We start from the raw sequence: 20,621 nt of genomic DNA on the forward strand, positions 1-20,621 counted from the left end.
AGCCCATGTATTCTAGATCTCCTGGTGTTGACAGCCAAGCCAGTGCCCAGGCCCCTCGAGAGAGAGAACTCTGTAACCTCAGGATCCCCTTTGCACATTTTCAGTTTGCCTTCATAAAACATTTTCATTCACACACAAGAAGCAGCCACCAGCACCCTAATGGGACAGAAGAGGAACTGGGCCTGAGATATGAAGGTTGTGGTTGCACATACCCTCTTGTCTTTCAACTGGTTGCAGGGCCCTAGCTGTTCCCACAGCAGCCTGGGGACTAGGGATCAGGGACGATGATGCTCTGCCCCATGCTGAGGAATCTGTAAACCAGGTAGGGAGGTAGCTCCTCTAACACTCATTGATCAGCTTCAAATTTGGGGCCTGATGAGCCTCTTCATTTTACAACCAAAGGTTTGCTGGCTGGGCAATTAGCTACATTTTAAAGATAGACAAACGTGACAAGATGGGCATCTGGGTGCTGGCCACCACTTTCATGTGCTGCCTCTCCTTTGGGCTCTCCCTGCCCATCCATTTCTCAGTCCCTCGACACAGCTTGGGAACTCGCCAGCCGGGACTTGGGAATCCTGGGTTTGCTTGCATGGGGAGGTGTGTCGCCTCTTCCCCCCTCTGCCGTAACCAGGGTGGTCCTGGCACACTTGATATCTAGACAGCTTTTCATCAGTTGCTCATCAGCATGCTAATTGCTGTATGACTAATTATGCCCTGAATTCCAGTTGATTTTCTTAATGAGACAGCTGGGTTAATTATGTAATCGTATGATTACATTAGCCTAGAGTGCCCCGGCGAAAAGTAGCGTCTGCCTCCCTGTGATGTCATCGCAGGGATGGCACTCACAGGGGCCACTTTCCCTCTCCAAAGGCAGGGACAGCCCCACCACCCGCAGAGCTCTCTGCACAGACGCGGGCTTGGTTTAGCGAGGTCATTCTTTCCAGTCCTCGTCCTGCATATGGAGAGGCAGCTCACCACTCGCTTGTCCACACCCTGCCCAGCACACCTCGGCCCCAGCCTGTACTCTCCATGAAGTCCAGCGGCATCCTCTTCCTTCTAGGATGTCCCTCGCCAAGAGTGTCGAGTTTTATCAGAGCGTGCCAGCACTTCCTTTATGGTGGCCCAGAGAATCCAAAATAAGAGGAATGAAGAGCAGAGTGTGGCAGTTTACACAAAGTCTAAAGAGCACAGACTGGCCCCAACCTTATCCTCCTTTTCTTCATCCATGTTCAGTTTCATTCCTTCTTTCCATCCTGATCTCCAAGCACCTCGCACTTGGCTGAGAAAGTACATGTGATCTGAGGAAGGTGACATGTTCCAGCCACAGGCCAGCTCTCTACTTCCCATGACAGCAAAACTCCCAGAATCAGTTATGCCTGCTGATCCCTCCTCACCCACTGCTACACTCCTCCTTCCCCGACGGCACAGCAGCCTCTTCCTTGTGGGACTCTGAATGTGGGCAGATCCCAGACTCTGCTTAGCCTTTTTCTTTTCTGCATTTATATTCTCTCCCTAAGTATCTTCTGATTCATGTTATCCTCCCAAATGCTACCACCAGCCTCACGGAGGCCACCATGACCTCTCACCTAACCGGGCTCACCCCCTTTCATCTCCCTTCTCCTGTCTGTCCTTTGCACGGCAGCTGGATGGGTCCAAGTCAGTGGTTTCCAGACTACTCTTGTTCTTGTACCCCAAGTCTTGAATTCATACCCCTAGCATATGCTTACGTATTGACTTATTTAAATGATATCCATGTGTAATTACAGAAACGCATTAAATACATTATAAATCACATTATTAAAAAGATGTGATGAAGAATAAAAGTGACTTCAAATTTATATTGTATCAGCAGTACAAAAAACTTTTTGCTCTCAAGAAAAAAAAATCACATTTTAATGTCAACTTGATAGAGGCATGATTTGCATCCAATAAAATGCACCCATCTTAAGTGTACAATTTGGTAGTGTTGACCACCCTCACAATCAGGATATGGAACATTTCCATTGCCTCAAAAGTTCCCTGATGATCCCAGACCCCAGCAATCACTGATCTGTTTTCTGTGGCTTTCGATTAGATCTGCCATTTCTGACCTTTCACATAAATGGAGTCGCTGGCTATGTACTTTCTTCTGTTCTGGCTTCCTCCCCTCAGCATGGTGTGTGGGGATTTGTCTGTGTCGTTCATCTGTATCAGAGTCCTTTCCTTCTCATTGTGCAATGAGATTCCACCATATAGAATATAACAATGGGCTTATTTATCCCTCCCCCTGCTGATGGACATTTGTGTTGTTTCCAACGTAAGGCTATTGTAATTAACCTGCTATAAAAGCATTTGTGAGCGGTGAATTCATAACGATGAATTCATTCATTCATAATGATGTGGACATACGATTTAAATACCCAGGACTGGAACTGTTGAGACATAGAGGGTAGGCACATGGTTAGCTTGATATGAAACTACAAGGCTGTTTTTTCAAAGTAATTGTATCATTTTATCCCCCAGTAAGAAACCAGTGGGAGTTCCAGTTACTCCACGTCCTCTCCATCCGTTGGTATTGGCAGGCTCTTCAACATTAGACACTATAGTGAGTGTATAGTATTTTGTTGTGATTTTAGTTTACATTTTCCTGATGACTGATGATGCTCTTTTTGTCATGTGCCTTCTTTTAATCATTCTTAGATCTTTACTTATAAGGGGTTTAAAATCTTTTGCCCATTGAAACAATAGATGGTGGTTGTATAACTTCTGAGTTGTAAATTTGTATATATTCTAGATACAAGTCCTTTGTCAAATACATACATTCCAAATGTTTTCTCCCCAGATGAGGATAAGTTTTTATTTTAATAAAGTCTCAAGTTACTATAATTACTATGTTTTTCGTGCTTTTTGTGTATTAAGAAATTGCTGCCTAAGTTATAATTTTTCTCTTATATTTTTTGAGTGAAGTTGTATAATTTTTATCTTTTACCTCTAGGCCTATAATACATTTTGAGTTAATTTTGATATATGATAAGAGGTTAGGGTCGAGTTTCATTGAAAATTAATGGACATTATGTGAGATTCTTTTCTAGATCCTCTTTTTTTTTAAATAAAAGGGATCATTTATTTTATTTCATCAATCTGGGTGTCTATCCTTTTTTGTGTGTGTATATTTTTTTATTGGAGTTTGATTTGCCAACATATAGCATAACACCCAGTGCTCATCCCGTCAATTGTGTGTGTCTATCCTTCTGTTAATGTCACACGTCTTGGTGACAGTCTTAAAATTAGGTAATATAAATCGTTTATCTTTGATCTTTTTTTTTTTATTTACTTATGATAGTCACAGAGAGAGAGAGAGAGAGAGAGAGAGAGAGAGAGAGGCAGAGACACAGGCAGAGGGAGAAGCAGGCTCCATGCACCGGGAGCCCGATGTGGGATTCGATCCCGGGTCTCCAGGATCGCGCCCCGGGCCAAAGACAGGCGCCAAACCGCTGCGCCACCCAGGGATCCCCTCTTTGATCTTTTTCAAAATTGTTTTTAGCTAGTTGAATTTCAATATATATTGTAGATTTAACTCGTCAGTTTTTATAAACATGTCTCCTAGGATTTTAATCAAGGTTCCTCTGTAGATAATCTGAGGAAAATTGACAACACTCTTAAATCTTTCAATTCAAACATGGCATATTTATTTAGGTTTTTTGTACCTTCCCTCAGCAATATTTTATAGTTTTCAACATACAAGCCTGGCACATATTTTATCCAGCATATCCTCAAGTAGGTTATGTTTTTGGATGCTATAGTAAATAGTATTTTCTTTATAATTTTCTTTTCCATCTGTCACATTTATATAGAAATGCAGTTAATTTTTATATAATACTATATTTGTGTCCTTTTCAAAATCACTTATTATTCTCAAAGTTTTTCTGTAGATTCCTTAGGATAGCCTATCTTGAATGTTCCTTGTGCTCTTGAAGGGATTGTGTACTTCGTAGATGTCGGATGGAATGTTCCGTAAATATCAGTTACGTCAGATTGGTTGATAATGTTATTGAAGTTTCCTGTATCCACATTTATTTCCAATCTGTAATGTCAAATATTTGTTTTTCTTGGTTGTTTTGTTTTGTTTTGCACTGGCTAGGACATCAGGTATAACAGTGAATAGAAGTGGTGAAAGCAGACATCTTGCATTGGTCCCAATTTTGAGGAAAAGCATTCAATCTTTCACTGTTAAGAATGTTAGCTGTGGGGTTTTTAGTAGGCAGTCTTTTTTTTTTTTTAAGATTTTATTTATTTATTCATGAGAGACAGACAGAGAGAGAGAGAGAGAGAGGCAGAGACACAGGCAGAGGGAGAAGCAGGCTCCATGCAGGGAGCCTGACGTGGGACTGGATCCCGAGTCTCCAGGATCAGGCCCTGGGCCGAAGGTGGTGCTAAATCACTGAGCCACCCAGGCTGCCCAATAGACAGTCTTTATGAGGTTTGCCAAGAGTTTTTGTCATAAATAGATATTAAATTCTGTCAGTTTTTTTCCTACATCTATTGAGATGGTCATACAATTTTTCTCATTTGTTCTCTTAGTACAGTGAAATTGTTTGATTGGTTGTGTAATTTTAATACAGCCTTGTATTCCTAGGATAAATCTTAACTTGATTATGATGTATTGTGCTTTTTAGAATTCACTGGATTCATTTTGCTAATATTTTATTAAGCACTTTCACATTTAAGTTCATAAGGAATATAGAACTGTAGTCTTTTGCTTGTTTGAGGTTTTTTTTCCCTTTTAATGTACTTATTGAGTTTTGGTATCAAGATAGTCCTGGTCTTATAAATGAGTTGAGAAGTGCTGCCTCTTCCTCTATTTGCTGAAAGAGTTGGTTTAAGATATCTATAATATCAATGTTATATTACACCATATCTATTATTGTGTGTAAGATACCTATTATTCTTCTCTAAAACTTCTCTAGTTCACCAGTGAAGCCATCTGAGCTTGACGTTTTCTTTGGTGCAAAGTTTTTCATTACACATTTAAGTTCTTTAACATTTATAAGACTATTAAGATTTTTTTTCTTCTTGAGTCAGTTTTGGTAGTTTTTCAAGGAATGACCCATTTCATATAAATAATCCAATTTATTGGTGTAGTGTTGTTCATAATATTTTGTTATCTTTCAAATATCTGTAGGATATATGTGTAGTGATACCTCCTTTTTCATTCCTGAATCTTAGAATTTGTGGATTCTTTTTTCTTCTTGATCATTCTGGCTAGAGGCTTGTCTATTTTAATGATTATTTTTTTAAGAAACAGCTTTTGCTTGCCTTATCTGTGCCACCCCCAGCACTGCCATTTAGGTTTTATTACTCTCTCTTCTTATATTTACTAACTATGCTTGCTTTGGGTTTTATTCTCTCTTCTTTTTCAAGCTTCTTAAAGTAGGGGTGGGGGGGCTATGTCATTGATTTATTGTTGTAGTTGCAGGAAATGCATTGTATGATTTCTGTTCCTTTACATTTATCAAGATTTGTTTTATGGTCTCATATGTTCTATCTTTATGAGTGTCTATGCGCACTTGAAGAGAATGCATGTTCTGTAGTTGTTGAGTGGAGTGTTCTATAGATGGCAATCAGGTCAATTTGGTTGATAGTGTTGTTCAAGTCTTTTGTGTTATCCACACTAATTTTATATCTAGTTGTCCTATTAGTGAGAACAGTTTTGAAGTCTTTATTATTGTAGACTTTTTTTTTCCTTTTAGTTCTTTCAGTTTTTGATTCATATTTTGAAGGTTTTGGGGTATATGTATCTTTAGGATTGTTATAGCTTGTCAGTGATTTGGTTCTTTTTTTTTTTTTTTTTAAGATTTCATTTATTTATTTGAAAGAGAGATCATGCACACACATGAGCACGGTAGGCAGAGGGAGAGGGAAAGAAAGAAGCCGACTCCCTGCCCAGAACCCTGAGATCATGACCTGAGCTGAAGTCAAATGCTTAACTGAGACACCCAGGCACCTCAATGATTTGGTTAAGTTTATACAATGATTTTCTTTATCCCTAGTAATATTTCATGTCCTAGAGTTTCCTTTGTCTGATTTTGATTTAGGCGCTCCAGCTTTCTTTTATTTATTTATATATATATATATATATTTTTTAAGATTTTGTTTATTGGGGAGCCCGGGTGGCCCAGTGGTTTAGCGCTGCCTTCAGCCCAGGGCATGATCCTGGAGACCCAGGATCAAGTCCCATGTCAGGCTCCCTGCATGTAGCCCGCTTCTCCCTCTGCCCCTCTCTCTCTCTCTCTTTCTCTGTCTCTCATGAATAAATAAATAAAATCTATTTTAAAAAAAGATTTTGTTTACTTCTTACACTTCTAGGTGTGTTATAACCCTACAATAAATACATTGTTACTATTTTTGCTTTTTTCTTTCACCTTAAAAAAATATGAAACAAAAAAAAAACAAAAAAAAATATGAAACAGTCCACAAATTTGCACATCATCCTTGTGCAGGGGCCATGCTAATCTTCCCTGTACCATTCCAGCTGTAGTATATGTGCTGCTGATGTGAGCACTACTGTTTTTGTTTTTAGTCAGTTATCGGGCACCTGGGTGGCTCAGTGATTAAGCATCTTCCTTTGGCTCGGTGTGATCCCAGGGTCCTGGGATCGAGTCCCATATCAGGCTCCCCATGGAGAGCCTGCTTGTCCTTCTGCCTGTGTCTCTGCCTCTCTCTGTCTCTCATGAATAAATAAATAAAATCTTTTTTTTAAGTCAGTTACCTGTTAAGGAGATTAAAAATGAGAAAAATATTACTTTATTTTTACCCATATGTATACCCTTTCCAGTATTGATTATTCTTCCATGCCCATCCAGGTTTCTATCTGGACCATTTTCTTTCAATCTTTAACATCTACTTTAACATTTCTTATAGCAGGGATCCCTGGGTGGCGCAGCAGTTTAGCGCCTGCCTTTGGCCGAGGGTGCAATCCTGGAGACCCGAGATCGAATCCCACGTCGGGCTCCCAGTGCATGGAGCCTGCTTCTCCCTCTGCCTGTGTCTCTGCCTCTCTCTCTCTCTCTCTCTCTCTCTGTGTGTGTGTGTGTGACTATCATAAATAAATTTTTTTAAAAAATTTCTTATAGCATTGGTACACTGGCAGTGAATTTTGCCAGCTTTTGTTCACCTGAAGGAAGCAAAACCAATGTCAGCCTCATTTTTGAGGTATTTTTGTTGGGTATAAAACTGTTGAGAATTTTTGTTTGTTTTTCTTTCTCTCTCAGGACTGACCTGCTTTCTTTATTTTTTTAAGAGTTATTTCTTTATCAGAGAGAGAGACAGAGAGAGAATGAGCAGGGGTAGCGGCAGAGAAAGAGGGAGAGAATCTCAAGCAGACTCCCTGCTGAGCAGGGAGCCCAACACAGGGCTCGATCCCAGGACCTGAGCCAAAATCAGGAGTCAGACACTCAACTGACTAAGCCTCTCAGGCACCCCTGACCTGCTTTATTTCCAACAGGAGGTCTCCAATTAGTCTTATCTTTCTCCTTCTGTATAGAACAAGGCTTCTTTTCTTTGGCTTTTAAGATTGCCTTTTTATTCTTCTTTTCAACAATTTGATCATGTTTATTGGTGTTCTGTGTTTATCTTGTTGGTAGTTTGTTGAGTTTCTTGGAGTTTTAGGTTGATAGCCTTTACCAAATTTGTAATATTTCACTACTGTTTCCTCAAATGTACCCCTTGCCCTTTTCATCACCTAGTACCATAGCACAGGTTGCTGAGATTTGAGTAACTTTTTATCTATTCAGACAGTTTCTGTGACGTGTCTTTGAATTCACTGATCTTTTTCCTTTTGTAAGGTCTAATCTGATGTTAAGCCAGTCTAGGGAATTTTTTTTTTCTTTCAAACATTGTATTTCAAGCTTTAGAGTTCCACTTGATTCTTCTTTGTATCTTCCATTTCTCTTCTTATAGTGTTCATATTTTTCTTTAAGTCCTCCAACAGGCGTATAATAGCTATTTAGTCTTTGTCAACTAAATCCCATTATCTCTTGTCATTTCTGGTTCTCTTTGTATTATTCCCCCACCCCACCCCGAATTATCCTGTTTCTTTGGAATTTTACAGTAATTTTTAGTGATTGAGACATTTTTGTAAAGGACATTGTCTTTGCCCATAAGTTTATTTATTTATTTAGATTGTATTTATTTATTCATGAGAGACAGAGATAGGCAGAGGGAGAAGCAGGTTCCCTCGGGAGTCTGTTGCGGGACTCCATCCCAGGATCCCCAGATCACGACCTGAGCCAAAGGCAGATGCTCAACTACTGAGCCACCCAGGGTCCCTGCCCATACGTTTCGATGTTGATGGGAATGTTTCCAAATGTCTGCTTTCAAACTGCTATCACTATAGCCTGAGTTTCTTTCAAGAAGTGTTTTTTCCCCCCACCCAGTATTAAAACATCACGTCTACTTCAAAGACATAGATATGTGTGTTTCTTTTTTCAAAAATGTCTGCCAGGCAGCATATTACTGATAGCCATCTGCCATCAGAGAACAGGGCAGCTAATTTGGAACATTTAACTTTTCAAAAGAAAATTGCGCAACTCATCTTTAAGCTTAAAACTCTTAAATACTTTGCCACTAAACCAACAAACCTTTTTTTGGTTCAAGTACTGCAGCTTGCTTTCTTCTCGAGGCCCAATGGCCCTTGCAAGGGTCCTCTTCTCTGTGGGTTTTCCCACCAGGAGTAGAGCTGAATACAAACTTGACTCAAATGTATTTTTATGAGACTGATGCGCTGCTTAGCATACCGGCAGAGCACTTCAGATGTGGTATTTTCAGATCCGGAATTCACTTTGATTCTTCTTGATGTCTTCTACATTTCTCCTTAACTTTGTTCATATTCTTTAGATTCTTAAGCACAGGCCTCACCTCAGTCACTGATGTTGTGTTGCTTATGGTTCTCTCTTACCTTCATTGCAGCCTTCCTGGCTTTTTCTCTGTGCCTGGAGTATGCCACATTCACTCCCACCTCTGGGCCTTTGCACTGCTCTTCCCTCTGCCAAGAGCTTCAGAGTCTGTCCTCTTTGCCACCCAGATCTTAATCTCAGGGCCACCTCTTCCAAGAGGTCCTCCCTGTCCATCTGTCTCCAGGGCTCATTCCCCGTTCCCACACCCTGTTTCCTCTCTTACTGCTGCTTGGCAGTACTTTAAAGTATTTTGTTTAGTTTTGCTTTTTTATCGGTTTCCTTCATTTCAGTAAAATGTCAAGCCTTTGAGAGCATGGATTTCTGTCTTTTCACCCTCAATGTCCCCCACCCCAAGCACCTAAAACAGTCCTGACGTCATACAACGTACATAGTAGATGGCAAGTTAGATTGACGTGCTCTCTTGGCCTTGCCTGGCACTTCCGTGCATCCTGCTCTCCGACTTGCTGCGTCTTCCACAAGGATTGATTGCCCCCACAGTCTCTATGGGCCTAAATTCTATCTCCTCTTAAAAAAAGAAAAAAAAAAGTTTACCTTTGCCAATTGTTTCCATCTGGGAGTGGGCTTCTGCCTATCTGATCTTCACTGTGGCCCTCCTTACTTTGTCTTGGTCATCTGTGAACTTGGCTTATCTCTACTATGAGTCTGGTCCTGGCTAATTCTGCCGATTGTCCATCCCAGTGGACCCAGGCCTTGCCCAGAGCAGAGAGATGCGTAGCAAATACTTCTTAAATTAGTATTTGAAGAGATGGTATAATTTAGTTGACTGCTGGTTCTGGAAGCAGAAATCTTAATTAGAATAGCGTGTGCCTGTGTGCCTCGCCGATGACTCTCATCCCCCTGTCCCCGGGTGGGATGCCAGGACCCCCTTCCCTGACCTCTGTGACAGCTGGAATTAATGAGGTCATGTTACATGTACTTAGGAGAAGGTGCCGGATAAATACAGGTGATGGTATTGTTGTTGTTGTAATTATGTTCCGAGGCTTCTGTTGCGTAATGAGCGCTATATAATGCCTCAAAGAGTGTTTTAGGAATTAACTATCAGATGATTGTAAAACACTTTGCAAGTTTGTCACGTTCGGTGGATGAAACTGATAATAAAGCATGTTGACTTGGAGGAGGCAAGGGAGACAGGTTTGCAGGATTTCGTGTGTTCCTGTTCCTTGCACAGGTGTGTGCCCTGGCCTCCCCTAGATGGTTCCCTAATTGAACTGCCGAGGTCAGAGGTTTGTGACATTCAGAATGAGACCCCTCAATACTTGTGTGGGGTTTAAGGGCATCGAAAGTCATTAACGAGACAAAAGGCCATGATTTCCCCTAGATTCACAGGCAGGTTGGAGTTTGGTGGGCTGAGAGTCATTGTTTTGGTCTCTGGCCCAAACATGCTAGAGTCATTATATTGTCATGTGGTAATTAGCTGTTCCTTTAATACAAGTAATAAAAATTAAGCCTAAGAGGTACTTTAGCAATGCCTTTTACATAATCCAAAACAATATTCAAATGCTGTAGGCGTCTAGTCATTCAACTGTACTGCAGTAAAGTTTGAAGTTTAATGCATAGAGATGTTTGAACATTCAGTTCATTCTTTATTCTGTGACCAGTTTTGCTACTTAGGCATTAACCTTTAATAGTGTTAAATTAAATATACATGCCTAATGAATAATTATGTGATTGCCAGAATTTTCATTTACAATGTAACGCTTTGAAATTTTGTCTAAAGGTCTAGTTACCATTCACTTGATAATGTGCATGTTATTTTTATATGTCACTGAGTTTCTGGCTGAATCCAACGAGGGAAGCAATTTTTTTATTCAAAGCAGACACAGGTCTGCTGTGGGTCCTGGCCTTTTAAAAGGAATGGACTAGAAAAGTTGTCGACAGAAATTTTAGGGATGGAGAGGGCAGTACACTAGCTTAGCTCTTTAAAAATATCATCTGTACTGGCAGTCACACCAGAAAGCCCACATGCATGAATGTTAATAGAATTTTATCCAAGTAAAGTGGTTCTCCTTCTCCTCGATGCTTCCCTAACCTCGGTATCAAGTTTTGATGGAAGTTTCAGCTGAAGGAGGCCCTGGGCATCTGTTTGTTTCCCTCAGGCTGGTTGTCCAGTATGAGGCCACAGGGACAAGGGTAAAAAAGGTGGAGGAAAGGGGAAGGTAGGTACCCTGGAAAGAGTTTTGAAATGGGAAAAAAAAAAAAAAAAAGGACAAAAAACCCACACCTGGAATGTTCTGAGAAATTTGGTCTCTGGTGTTATTACTACCCCTACTTACAAGGAATCGTCTCCCCAAAATAGCTTTTGAAATCTAATTTAATATAAATATTTTAATGCTGATTAAAATAATAATGAAAAGCCACAAATGAGAAAGCGATGTAGTCATAAACTGTGTATACACCCAGAATAAATGCCCAGCGGCCAGGGCTGTCATGTGACGGGCAGTGTTGTGTTAAGCCCCACGCACAGGTCCATTGGTTGCACTGGATATATCCCAGCGCCTGCCTTTTGTAAACTCTGTAGAGACGTTGGCATCGCACAGAGTTCCTGGCTCCTGGCGGACTGGCTGACTAAGGCATGGGAGATCTCCCCTCGCTTCCAGAAACTGAGGGTGGTCTGAAAAATTAATGACTCTGGTATTTGAAAATTAAGTGAGCTCTTGAATATATACCCCTGTTGATCCACTGGGCTTGGTGTTTAGCATTCCTCAAGTAGAGACTAAATCTTTGCAGCCACCTCACAAGTGATACTGGCGTCCATACCAGAAATATCTTCAGTAATCTTTTCTAAGCCCGGTGGACTCCAGTATTCCACTCTGATGGGGCCTGAGCATTCTAGAAATACTCCACGGGTACCCAGCAGGTGGACTATGAGTGCCTTTTAGACAGCAGAAGAAAAAATAAGATCAACACCAGAAGAGCATCTAACGTCTCTCCATTTCACACTGAATTAACAATAACACCAGAGACTGAGAGTCAATATTGTAAACTCCATGTCTAAGGTCTCAAATTTTGGGTCAAAATACAGTTTTGTGTAAGTCAGTCTAATCACAGATGGTACGTTGAGTAGGCCACAGGACCTCCCGCACATGACCAGCCTGGGTGTGGCCTCCTGCCGTCTGTGCTGTGATGCAGATTGCTATGGTTCCCTCCCAGCTGGCTGGCCTGCTGGCCCGGTATGACCCTGCCCAGGCTGTGCCTCAAGAAAGGTGAGAAGCCAGGTCACCATGTGCTAAGTCCCAATTCTCCCTCGGGAGTACCCTTCCCTGGGAAAGGAAGACAGTGATGGGGAGCCATCATGTCCTAAATAACCTCATATGAAGCCTGCATTGACGTCCTCCACCCCATCAGGGGATCTTCCTTGTTGGAAGACTGGTCACTTGGAGTTAACAGACTTTGGGTTCAAGTTCTCTCTGCCTGCTAACTAGCTGAGAAACCAAGGGCAAGTCACTACACTCCCCAGAGCTTTAGCCTATACTTGTGTGACAGAGATGTGACAGTGTTTCACCTGACACATGTCACATCCCCTTCCTATAGTTGCTGTGAGGCCCAAAAGAGAAAACATCCATCAGAGTCTTGTGGTGGTGAGACACACTCCGAGGATCAGGTGTTAACTTCCAACTTCATAAGGATTATTGGAAACTTGAGGCTTATGGTGCCTTCACACACACTGTCCATGCTGCATGCGTGGTTGACTTTCCCTGAGACTCCTCCCCTTGCCTCTGCCATGTGCATCCCCTTCCTGTTGGTCAGATCAAGGACTGAGAAATGTTCCAAGTGTCACACCATGCTGAAGCAGTGGACAAATCCCCACACACCTCTGGCTGTGCGCAGGTTGTGTCCATAGGCTGGGGCCCTGGAGGGTGAGTCTGCGTACACATCCTTTGTAGCCGCACAGAAGCGTCCCTGACCAGCCAGCTGTGGGATAGGGCCCAGGGCTCTGCGGAGGGACAGGGGATGGCAAGGTCACAGGTGCCCTGACTGTTGGCAAGTGGTAGCATCCCGTTGCGGGGGCCAGCAGGAGGCTGAGTTCCCGGGCACCCCAGCTGGCCTGCTTCAAGCCTGTGCATGACCGTGAAAAGTGTCTACTCTGTGCTTAGAGTGGGGTGACCTGCGTGTCCCTGTCCCGTAGATCCCGTGCCCGCGCTGGACCTCGGGCAGCAGCTCCAGCTCAAAGTGCAGCGTCTGCATGACATTGAAACAGAGAACCAGAAGCTTAGGGAAACTCTGGAAGAGTACAACAAGGAATTTGCTGAAGTAAAAAATCAAGGTTAGTGGAAGATATATTCTGTGCCTGGCTTTGTCTTGTCTTTTCTTTTTTTCATCTTTTCTTTTTCCCCCCTCTGCCTTTAATTGCCTTCCCCACACTGTTGGGACTAGCTCTAACCATCATCCACCTCACAAAGTCAGGGTGGGGTCCCCATCAGAATCATTACAGAGAGATAATAATAGTAATAACACTTAGCTGTTGGGAAGTAAAACTTTTCCTAGGCACAGTAACTACACATGATTTTTGTTGCCCTGTGATGGGACCAACCAGGAGTCTTTCAAAACCTTCCTGGATCATCATGTGATAGGATCCACCTTTTAAAAGGGTGGTTGTGTTGCCTGCGGGCTACACCTGTCAGAGAGCCAGCTCATGATCAAAGGGCCGCAGCCACTAAGCCATTTAGTAGTGGCCGCTGGTACACGAAGGCTTCCAGATGCATCCTCCCAGCCTGAATGAAAGAAAACCATCAGTCAAGCAGGGAGGGCCAAGGTGGCCTGGCTCTTCCTGTCAGGGAAGAACAAAGGGATCTCGAGGCACCTAGAATCCAGATGTGTTCACCGTCCAGGATCCCGTTGGCTTGCTTGTTGCGAAGACAGGTTGTGGGCCCCATGTCACAGCAATAGCTGCAGATCATTCTGCCAACTCTACCTAAAACCTTACCTGCGTGTTTTGGTTTGGGGGTGTGGGTAAGGAAGGAGCTAGGAGCGAGAGGCTGACCACTTGGGTGATTCGGAGCATTTCCTCCCAGTGGTCCTCTCTTTACTGCACCCCAGAATTGCTGGCTGAAGATCTTTAGAATGTCCTTTGACTTTGAGACCATTGGAGACAAGGCTTTAAGAGGCGGTCCTGAGGATCCCCTTCCTCGGTGGTTGGGAGGCTGGGGGACACAGAACCAGTGGAGGCCCCACCTTGACTGCAGGGAGCAGTGAGCCTTTGGGACACATCCAGCCAGCTTTGTCCTGCTTGAAAGTGAGGTGTCGGACATAGTGGGCTGGGATCCAGGTGAGAGAAGGTGTGGCCTTGCCCCCCACACTCCAGGTGAGAGAGAACCCGTAAATGAATGAACTCTCCGGGTTGCCCTGAAGTACCACCCAGAAAGGAAGGTGCTGCTTTTTCCCCCTCTGGTGACCTCTGACATCTCATTTTGTCAGACTCCCTCTTTGTGTTTTTTATAGATTGATTTTGTTTTGTTGGAGTCCACCCAAGGCTCTTTGTGGCCCCCTTTTCCCACTTGGCTTGGTCAGCAACCCCATGGCCAGTTGCCCAGTGAGGAACTAGAACTGAATGTGAGATGTCCTCCTCCACTAAAAGGCTTTTTTTCAGTGAAATACCAAAGACCTGCCTTGAGACCCTTTGGTGCCACGGTTTAGCTCTGAGCCCTCACATAAGCGATCAAGGGACTTCAGTTTATGAAAAACCCTCCTTTTCTTGAGTGGGAGGCTTCACATCATGACCACTTAGGATCGTGGTAGGCTTACATGAGATCTGGGGAGGCATTTAGTGCTTTTCCTGATGCTCAGTAAATATCAGAGGTTCTTACTGCAAATGGTTGTTTTTTCTAGAAATTCCCACCGCCCCCCCCCTTCATTTATTGATAGCTTTATAGGTTTTCCCAACTTTCAGAAAAATGAGTTTCCTCCCTTTTCTTCCCAGTATGCAGTGGTTTTGATTAGGAAAGGGAGGGTGTGCATCATGTGTATTTATCATCACAGCCATAGCATAGATTGGTTTTTCACCAATTTACAGCAGGAGGGATTTCTCTCTATCATACCCTGGAAATGGCATGGAAAGATGAGGACGTTGGTGCCCGGGTGTAGCTAATAAGAGCAGAGCACTGTGGTCCTCTCTCTGCTGGGCCATTCTTCCTCCTCATTTGCTCACATGTAGGAACTCCAGCTGGGGCACACTGTGGGGAATGTTCTAGACTCCAGCCTGCCTATTAGAGGATCAGAGGTTCCAGGATGAGCCAGACCCTGGCTTAGTCTTGGCTGGTCAGCAAGCAGCCCACGCAGGCTGGGGATGCCAAAGAAACCTCATCAGATGGAGTGGGAGCCCCCAGCTAGTGCCCCAAGCTCCCCTGGGAGGAGCAGAACCATGTCACACTGGGAAACCCTGTTGGAATCAGTGCTGAGGTCCATGGGGTATATATACAGACATTTCCCACCAGTTGCAAGAGGCAGAAAACACTATATGTTGACGTACATGGTCACATAGGCCATTGACTTAAAAGAGCGTGCATGTGTTTTCAGAATTGTCCTGTCATGATGTCCACTTGGGAAGTGGGAAGTATCCACTCTTGCCCAAACTTGGCCCTGTGGCTCGACGGTGACGTGGATCACTAGCCGTCACAGAGCATTTCTTTCAGGTCCCAAACAGCCACCCCCAAAGGCAGAAGGACCCCGTCTCTCTTTTCAGGTGCCCTGACAGGGTCATCTGTTTTAATTTCTTCTCTCTCTCTCTCTCTCTCTCTCTCTCTCTCTCCCTCTCTCTCTAAGGAGAACCCTTTGGGTTCTACTTAATGAAAAGAGCCAGTTTCTGCCCTTAACAAAAGAGCCTTTAGCTTTTATCCACTAAGCCACTCGGGTCCTGACCTCCCAGCACATGTGCTCCTGCCTTGCTCAGCATGTCTATGCTGCTCAGGGAGTGAAAGTGGATGCGGGTTATAACCTGAAGGACCAAGGGCCCCAGTGCAAGCTCTTACTGGTAGTTAGTGTTGTCGTGTGAGCCTGGAGCCCCATCGTCACAAGCCGCATCTGAGCCTCCCCCGCTCAACCTACCCAGGCCCCTCCATTCATTTGTGCCTTGGCCCTTTCTTGGCCTAGCCCTCTAGGAGATGGATCCATGTGCAGAAGGTGTAGTTCCCCAAGAGATCTACCCTCCTCGGAGCTGGGACCCCAGTGCCCTGCCAGGGACTATCCATTGCAGAGGGTGATGTGGGGTATCTATGGGAGGAAGCAGGTGGAACAGTCCTGCCCTCGAGCCACCACAGGTCTGAGTCAGGACTCTGCCCTCTTTGTTACATCTGCTTTGGTGTTCCTGCTTTGAGTCATTAAAGTGATGGCTGTAAACATGCAGTTGGTGGTGGTGGGGCCTGGGCTTTCTGGGGACAGCCCTGCCCCCTCAGGGGCCCTGTGTCCTGAGCATTGGGCCCTACAGGGCTCCTTCATTATCCAGCTCTTCTACCCCCCACCCACAGTACTCACTCTGCCTCAGATGGGGCTCCCCCAGGCCCTGTGCTGCCTGCTCCATGCACACAAACCCCATCCACCAGCCTCCAGCCTGGATGCATCCCTTCCAGAGGAGGAGACATACACCGTGTCCACTTAGCACACTGCGTATTCCATTACTCATGAAACCCTGGAACCAAAGCCCAGGGCCAGGGCAGTCTGTAGACTCACCTGGCTTTGGCTAAGTCTGCTTCTTCCAAAACACGCACATAATTATGAACTGTTTTTCTTTGTGAGAAAGTACTTAAACTGCACAAAAACATTATTCATCTTCCTTAGGTAGAGGATTAATTTAAAGCTCATCAATAAGATGATATTCTCTGTGACCATTGATGCTCCCCCCCACTGACTTTTTTTAAGTTGTATTGAAGAAACCATAGCTCTTCTGCCCAGCAAAATCCATTGATCCTCCTCAGCCTAAATGTTTAAAGTTCACTTTAACATTTAGGGAGTAAAAGGTCTCCAAAGGGACTCATAACCATTGATTTTGTGTCAGGGTTGAGGAGCTAAAGTTTAAAACACCACAATCCTACCAGGTTACAAAAGCCTTGTGTATGTAGCTGCATAGAATCATGCTCCTCTCACTCCCGTCTTTCTCTTTCTGCAGAGGTTACAATAAAAGCACTTAAAGAAAAAATCCGAGAATATGAACAGACTCTGAAGAACCAAGCGGAGACTATAGCTCTTGAAAAAGAACAAAAGTTACAAAATGATTTTGCAGAAAAGGAGAGGTGAGTGTCTGTTGGGGTCCGTACACACTGACACAATGTCATACCTCTAAACTTCACACCACAAGGAGTGTTTAAAATGAGCCCTCTAGACCTGCCCAGGTGGTAAACCATGCTCCACGGGGCTCTCAGGAAAATTTGTTTGAAAAATAAAGGTGTCCCTTACTCTGTAATATGTGGAAATTACCTTGGGTGCCATCCATTGGTCTTTACTCATAGAGGTGATGGCATCAGATAGTTAAGGGGACCAGAGTGTGTCTGCTGGGGCCATGTGGGTCCAGGGGTCGAGCACAGAGCGCGTGCACAAGGCATACACTGACATGAGCAGAGATGACAGGGCATGAATGTGTGCCGTCTCTGGGTAAGCCCTGGACACAGGCCGAACTCCTGCCACCTTCTGAAATGAATGTGGATATTTAACATCATTCACAAATCTGGGGGGTTTTTTGGGTTTTTTGGTTTTTGCCTCTTTACCTCATTGTGCTTCATATATCAAGCATCTGATGTCAGTAAAATATGTTAGAGAAAGTGGGCTTCAGATGAGGGACCTGCCCACAGTTTCCCACTAGTTACTCAGAGGTGGGACCGGAGCCCAACCCACCACTCCAGCCCTGACTTCCCCTGGTGATCGTACTTTACCTCCCAAAGTCATCACTACAGGACCAATGTGGGTCCCTTGTGGCCTGGCAGAGCCCAGACCAGTCAGGTGCCCCCAGGAAAGAAGTGAGCCACGCAGAGAGCTGGGGCACTGAAAGATGAGAGGACTCCTGACCCAGCCTAACTGCCTCCTAGAACAGCACTTTATGCCCAAAGCAGTTTCTCACCAGGTTACTGATACTAGGGCGAGGGGAGTGGGATGTCAGCAATTGAAATGCCCCGGCCATAGGGAAATGGATAAGTAAAGGTGGACTGTCCCCAACTGGAACATTATGCAACCATTAAAATAATAGCAGTGTAGAATTTGAAATGAGACCAGAAATGTATCCAGCATGATATGGAGAGAAAAATGCATGATACAAAATTACATACAGCATGATTACAGCTGCACAGAGCAAAGTCACGCATCAGAAAATTGTGGAAGTAAATTCATCCGAGAATTTGATATGATTAAGTTGGCTTTTCAGACTTGGTAAAAGGATTAATTATATTTAAAGATGCAAATAACGGACTGACCACTCGGGATGGAGGATAAAGCTAGATTTTTTTTTTATCTCAGTCTTTACACCAAGAAATTTAAATGGATCTAGGGCTTAAACATTAATAATTCAATCATGTGCATCCTGGAAGGAAATTTCTGCAAGTATTTTGTTTTTAATAATTTTGGAGTAGGCATTTCTTTCTAATCATAATTAAAAACTGATTGTTTAAAAATAAATAACAGTAAACATTTTAAAAGCATCAAAAACCTGGGAAGAAATTTTCTCAAAGCATAAGAGCCCTTACCAACTAATAGGAAAAAATGAGCACTACAAAGTGGATGAAGATACGCAGACAGTTTATACAAAGAGAAACAAATGCTCCAAATGCTCGGCTTTACTCAGCAGGAAAATTAGGTTTAATTTTACTCAGTGTTGGCACAGGAAAACAAACACATATTGTTGGCAAGAGTTTAAATTAGTGAGGTTTTTTTGTTGTCGTTGTTGGGAAGTTTCTCAATATCTATCAGAACAACAATAACAAAAAAATTGCACGTACTCTTTGACCATTATAATTCTTCTGCTAGAGCTTCATCCAACAGATTCACTCTCAGAATTATGCAACAATGTCTGCATAATGATCACTGCAGAATTGTTTAGTAGAAAGAGGCGATAAACAATTTAAGTGTCCACAGAGGCTGGTTACATTAATTATTTAATAAGAATGAGGAGGAGCTGCATATGCTGGTGTAGAATGTTTCCAAAGTAAGGAAATAAGTGAAAAAGCAGGCAGGGGTGGAGAGTATGAGTTTATAGAATACTCGTATGTGTGTTTTGCCTGTTTTGTTTTTTTTTAAACCCAGAGCCTTGAATGGTTTTATAATTGGAATATGCAAAAACATGAGCAAACTTTCTCCATAGGTGATGGAAATTTGGCTGATTTTTTTTTTAAAACACTGTAATTTCTACTTTTCTGTATTCCCAGGTTTGTTAGTATGAGAGCATGTGTTCTATTCATATGATGTAAAAATAATAAACTTATTTTTAGAAATTTTCTGCAGATGAGGAGGAAGGAATGCTATTTATTGACCAGGAAATTCATTTGGAGATCAGGGGAAATGTAAATCTGGGGACATTGGGTTCAAACATTGAGAATCTCCCATTAGGTATTACGGTCACATTTGCATTCCATTATAACAGACGTGGAGCAGCTGTCACATCTATTAGCACGTCCTTTATTCCAACAAATTCCTTCATTGTGTCAGCAAAATGTAAATGTATCATTCTTCTTGGGTAACTTCAGAAAACAATGAGTGCGTGATGATGATTTTTTTTCCCCCTAAATATCTGGCACGGGAAGAACAAGTTGCATTTAAGATAACTGGCTGCATCCATTAGCACACGTCAGGTCCTGCAGGATGCACACTCTACATTGTATCACACTCTGGTACAAAGTCAGGGTGCTGAGGGTCAGGGAGCGGGTGTGCAGGGCTTGTGGCGCCACCAGTGGTAGCCAGCTGTGCGCCTCTTGCCAGTGGGGCATGTTGCAGCAAAGATCGCTGGTCATCGAGCTCCAAAGCACACAAGACTTCGCTTTGGGAAACAAGATGACCAGCTGGCTTTATTCTCTTATCTTCTTCCTTTTCAGAAAGCTGCAGGAGACGCAGATGTCTACCACGTCAAAGCTAGAGGAAGCAGAACACAAAGTTCAAAGTCTGCAGACAGGTGTAGTATTCTTCATCCTATCACGAAGTCCATCCAGGGTGTACTCAAGTGGGGGACTTTGCCCTGTCTCCTGGTCCCCCCAGGTCTTCCCTGGTACCGGTCACCCTGGAGGAGTAAAGGAGCCCACGCTCCTCAGAGCCCACAGCCTCCCCACCTTGACTTCATTAGTCACCCATGCTGAGTTGTTAGCGTGAAGGTGGGAGGATCTGCCTTCCATTTCCATCCCGTCCACAAGCCATCCTTTCTTTCTAGGCTTTTTTTCCAACAAACACATCTAAATCACCAAACTATCAAGGACTGACATTTCATTTGGAACAATAATAGGAAAAAAAAAAAAAAAACCACACACAACACTTATTTCCACCCTAAGTGAAGTTAAGCACAGTAATAACAGACCTTTAAAACTTAAGACGCCAAAGAAGGTTGTACTAGTTTTTATCGTTTCTTTATGCTTTTTTCTTCTCCTTCTTTCTCTTTCTCTCTTTTTTTCCCTGAAAGGGAAACTGCATCATACATTTAATGTAAACGTGGAGGGAGAAACATCAGAAGACATCATAATCCAGGAGGCCTAAGTGGCTCAGTTAAGC

The 20,621-nt window shown here is 43.3% G+C and overlaps 1 protein-coding gene and 1 non-coding gene across 9 annotated transcripts in view; one reads left to right on the top strand and one right to left on the bottom strand.

Moving 5' to 3' along the window:
* CUX1 (cut like homeobox 1) overlaps positions 1–20,621 on the top strand; it is a 373,714-nt gene that overhangs the window by 210,874 nt on the left and 142,219 nt on the right. For all 8 annotated transcript variants that reach the window (XM_055339489.1, XM_055339490.1, XM_055339494.1 and 5 more), the window contains exons 5-7: positions 13,081–13,218; positions 17,053–17,176; positions 19,958–20,034. In XM_055339489.1, coding sequence (XP_055195464.1) covers positions 13,081–13,218; positions 17,053–17,176; positions 19,958–20,034 — 339 coding nt within the window. The remainder of the gene's footprint in view (positions 1–13,080; positions 13,219–17,052; positions 17,177–19,957; positions 20,035–20,621) is intronic.
* On the bottom strand, positions 6,435–6,541 carry LOC129520402 (U6 spliceosomal RNA). Its single transcript, XR_008666614.1, has one exon. It is a non-coding gene; the product is annotated as a U6 spliceosomal RNA (small nuclear RNA).

The sequence above is a fragment of the Nyctereutes procyonoides genome, unplaced genomic scaffold, assembly GCF_905146905.1.
Source record: "Nyctereutes procyonoides isolate TBG_1078 unplaced genomic scaffold, NYPRO_anot_genome, whole genome shotgun sequence".
Taxonomy (NCBI): domain Eukaryota; kingdom Metazoa; phylum Chordata; class Mammalia; order Carnivora; family Canidae; genus Nyctereutes; species Nyctereutes procyonoides.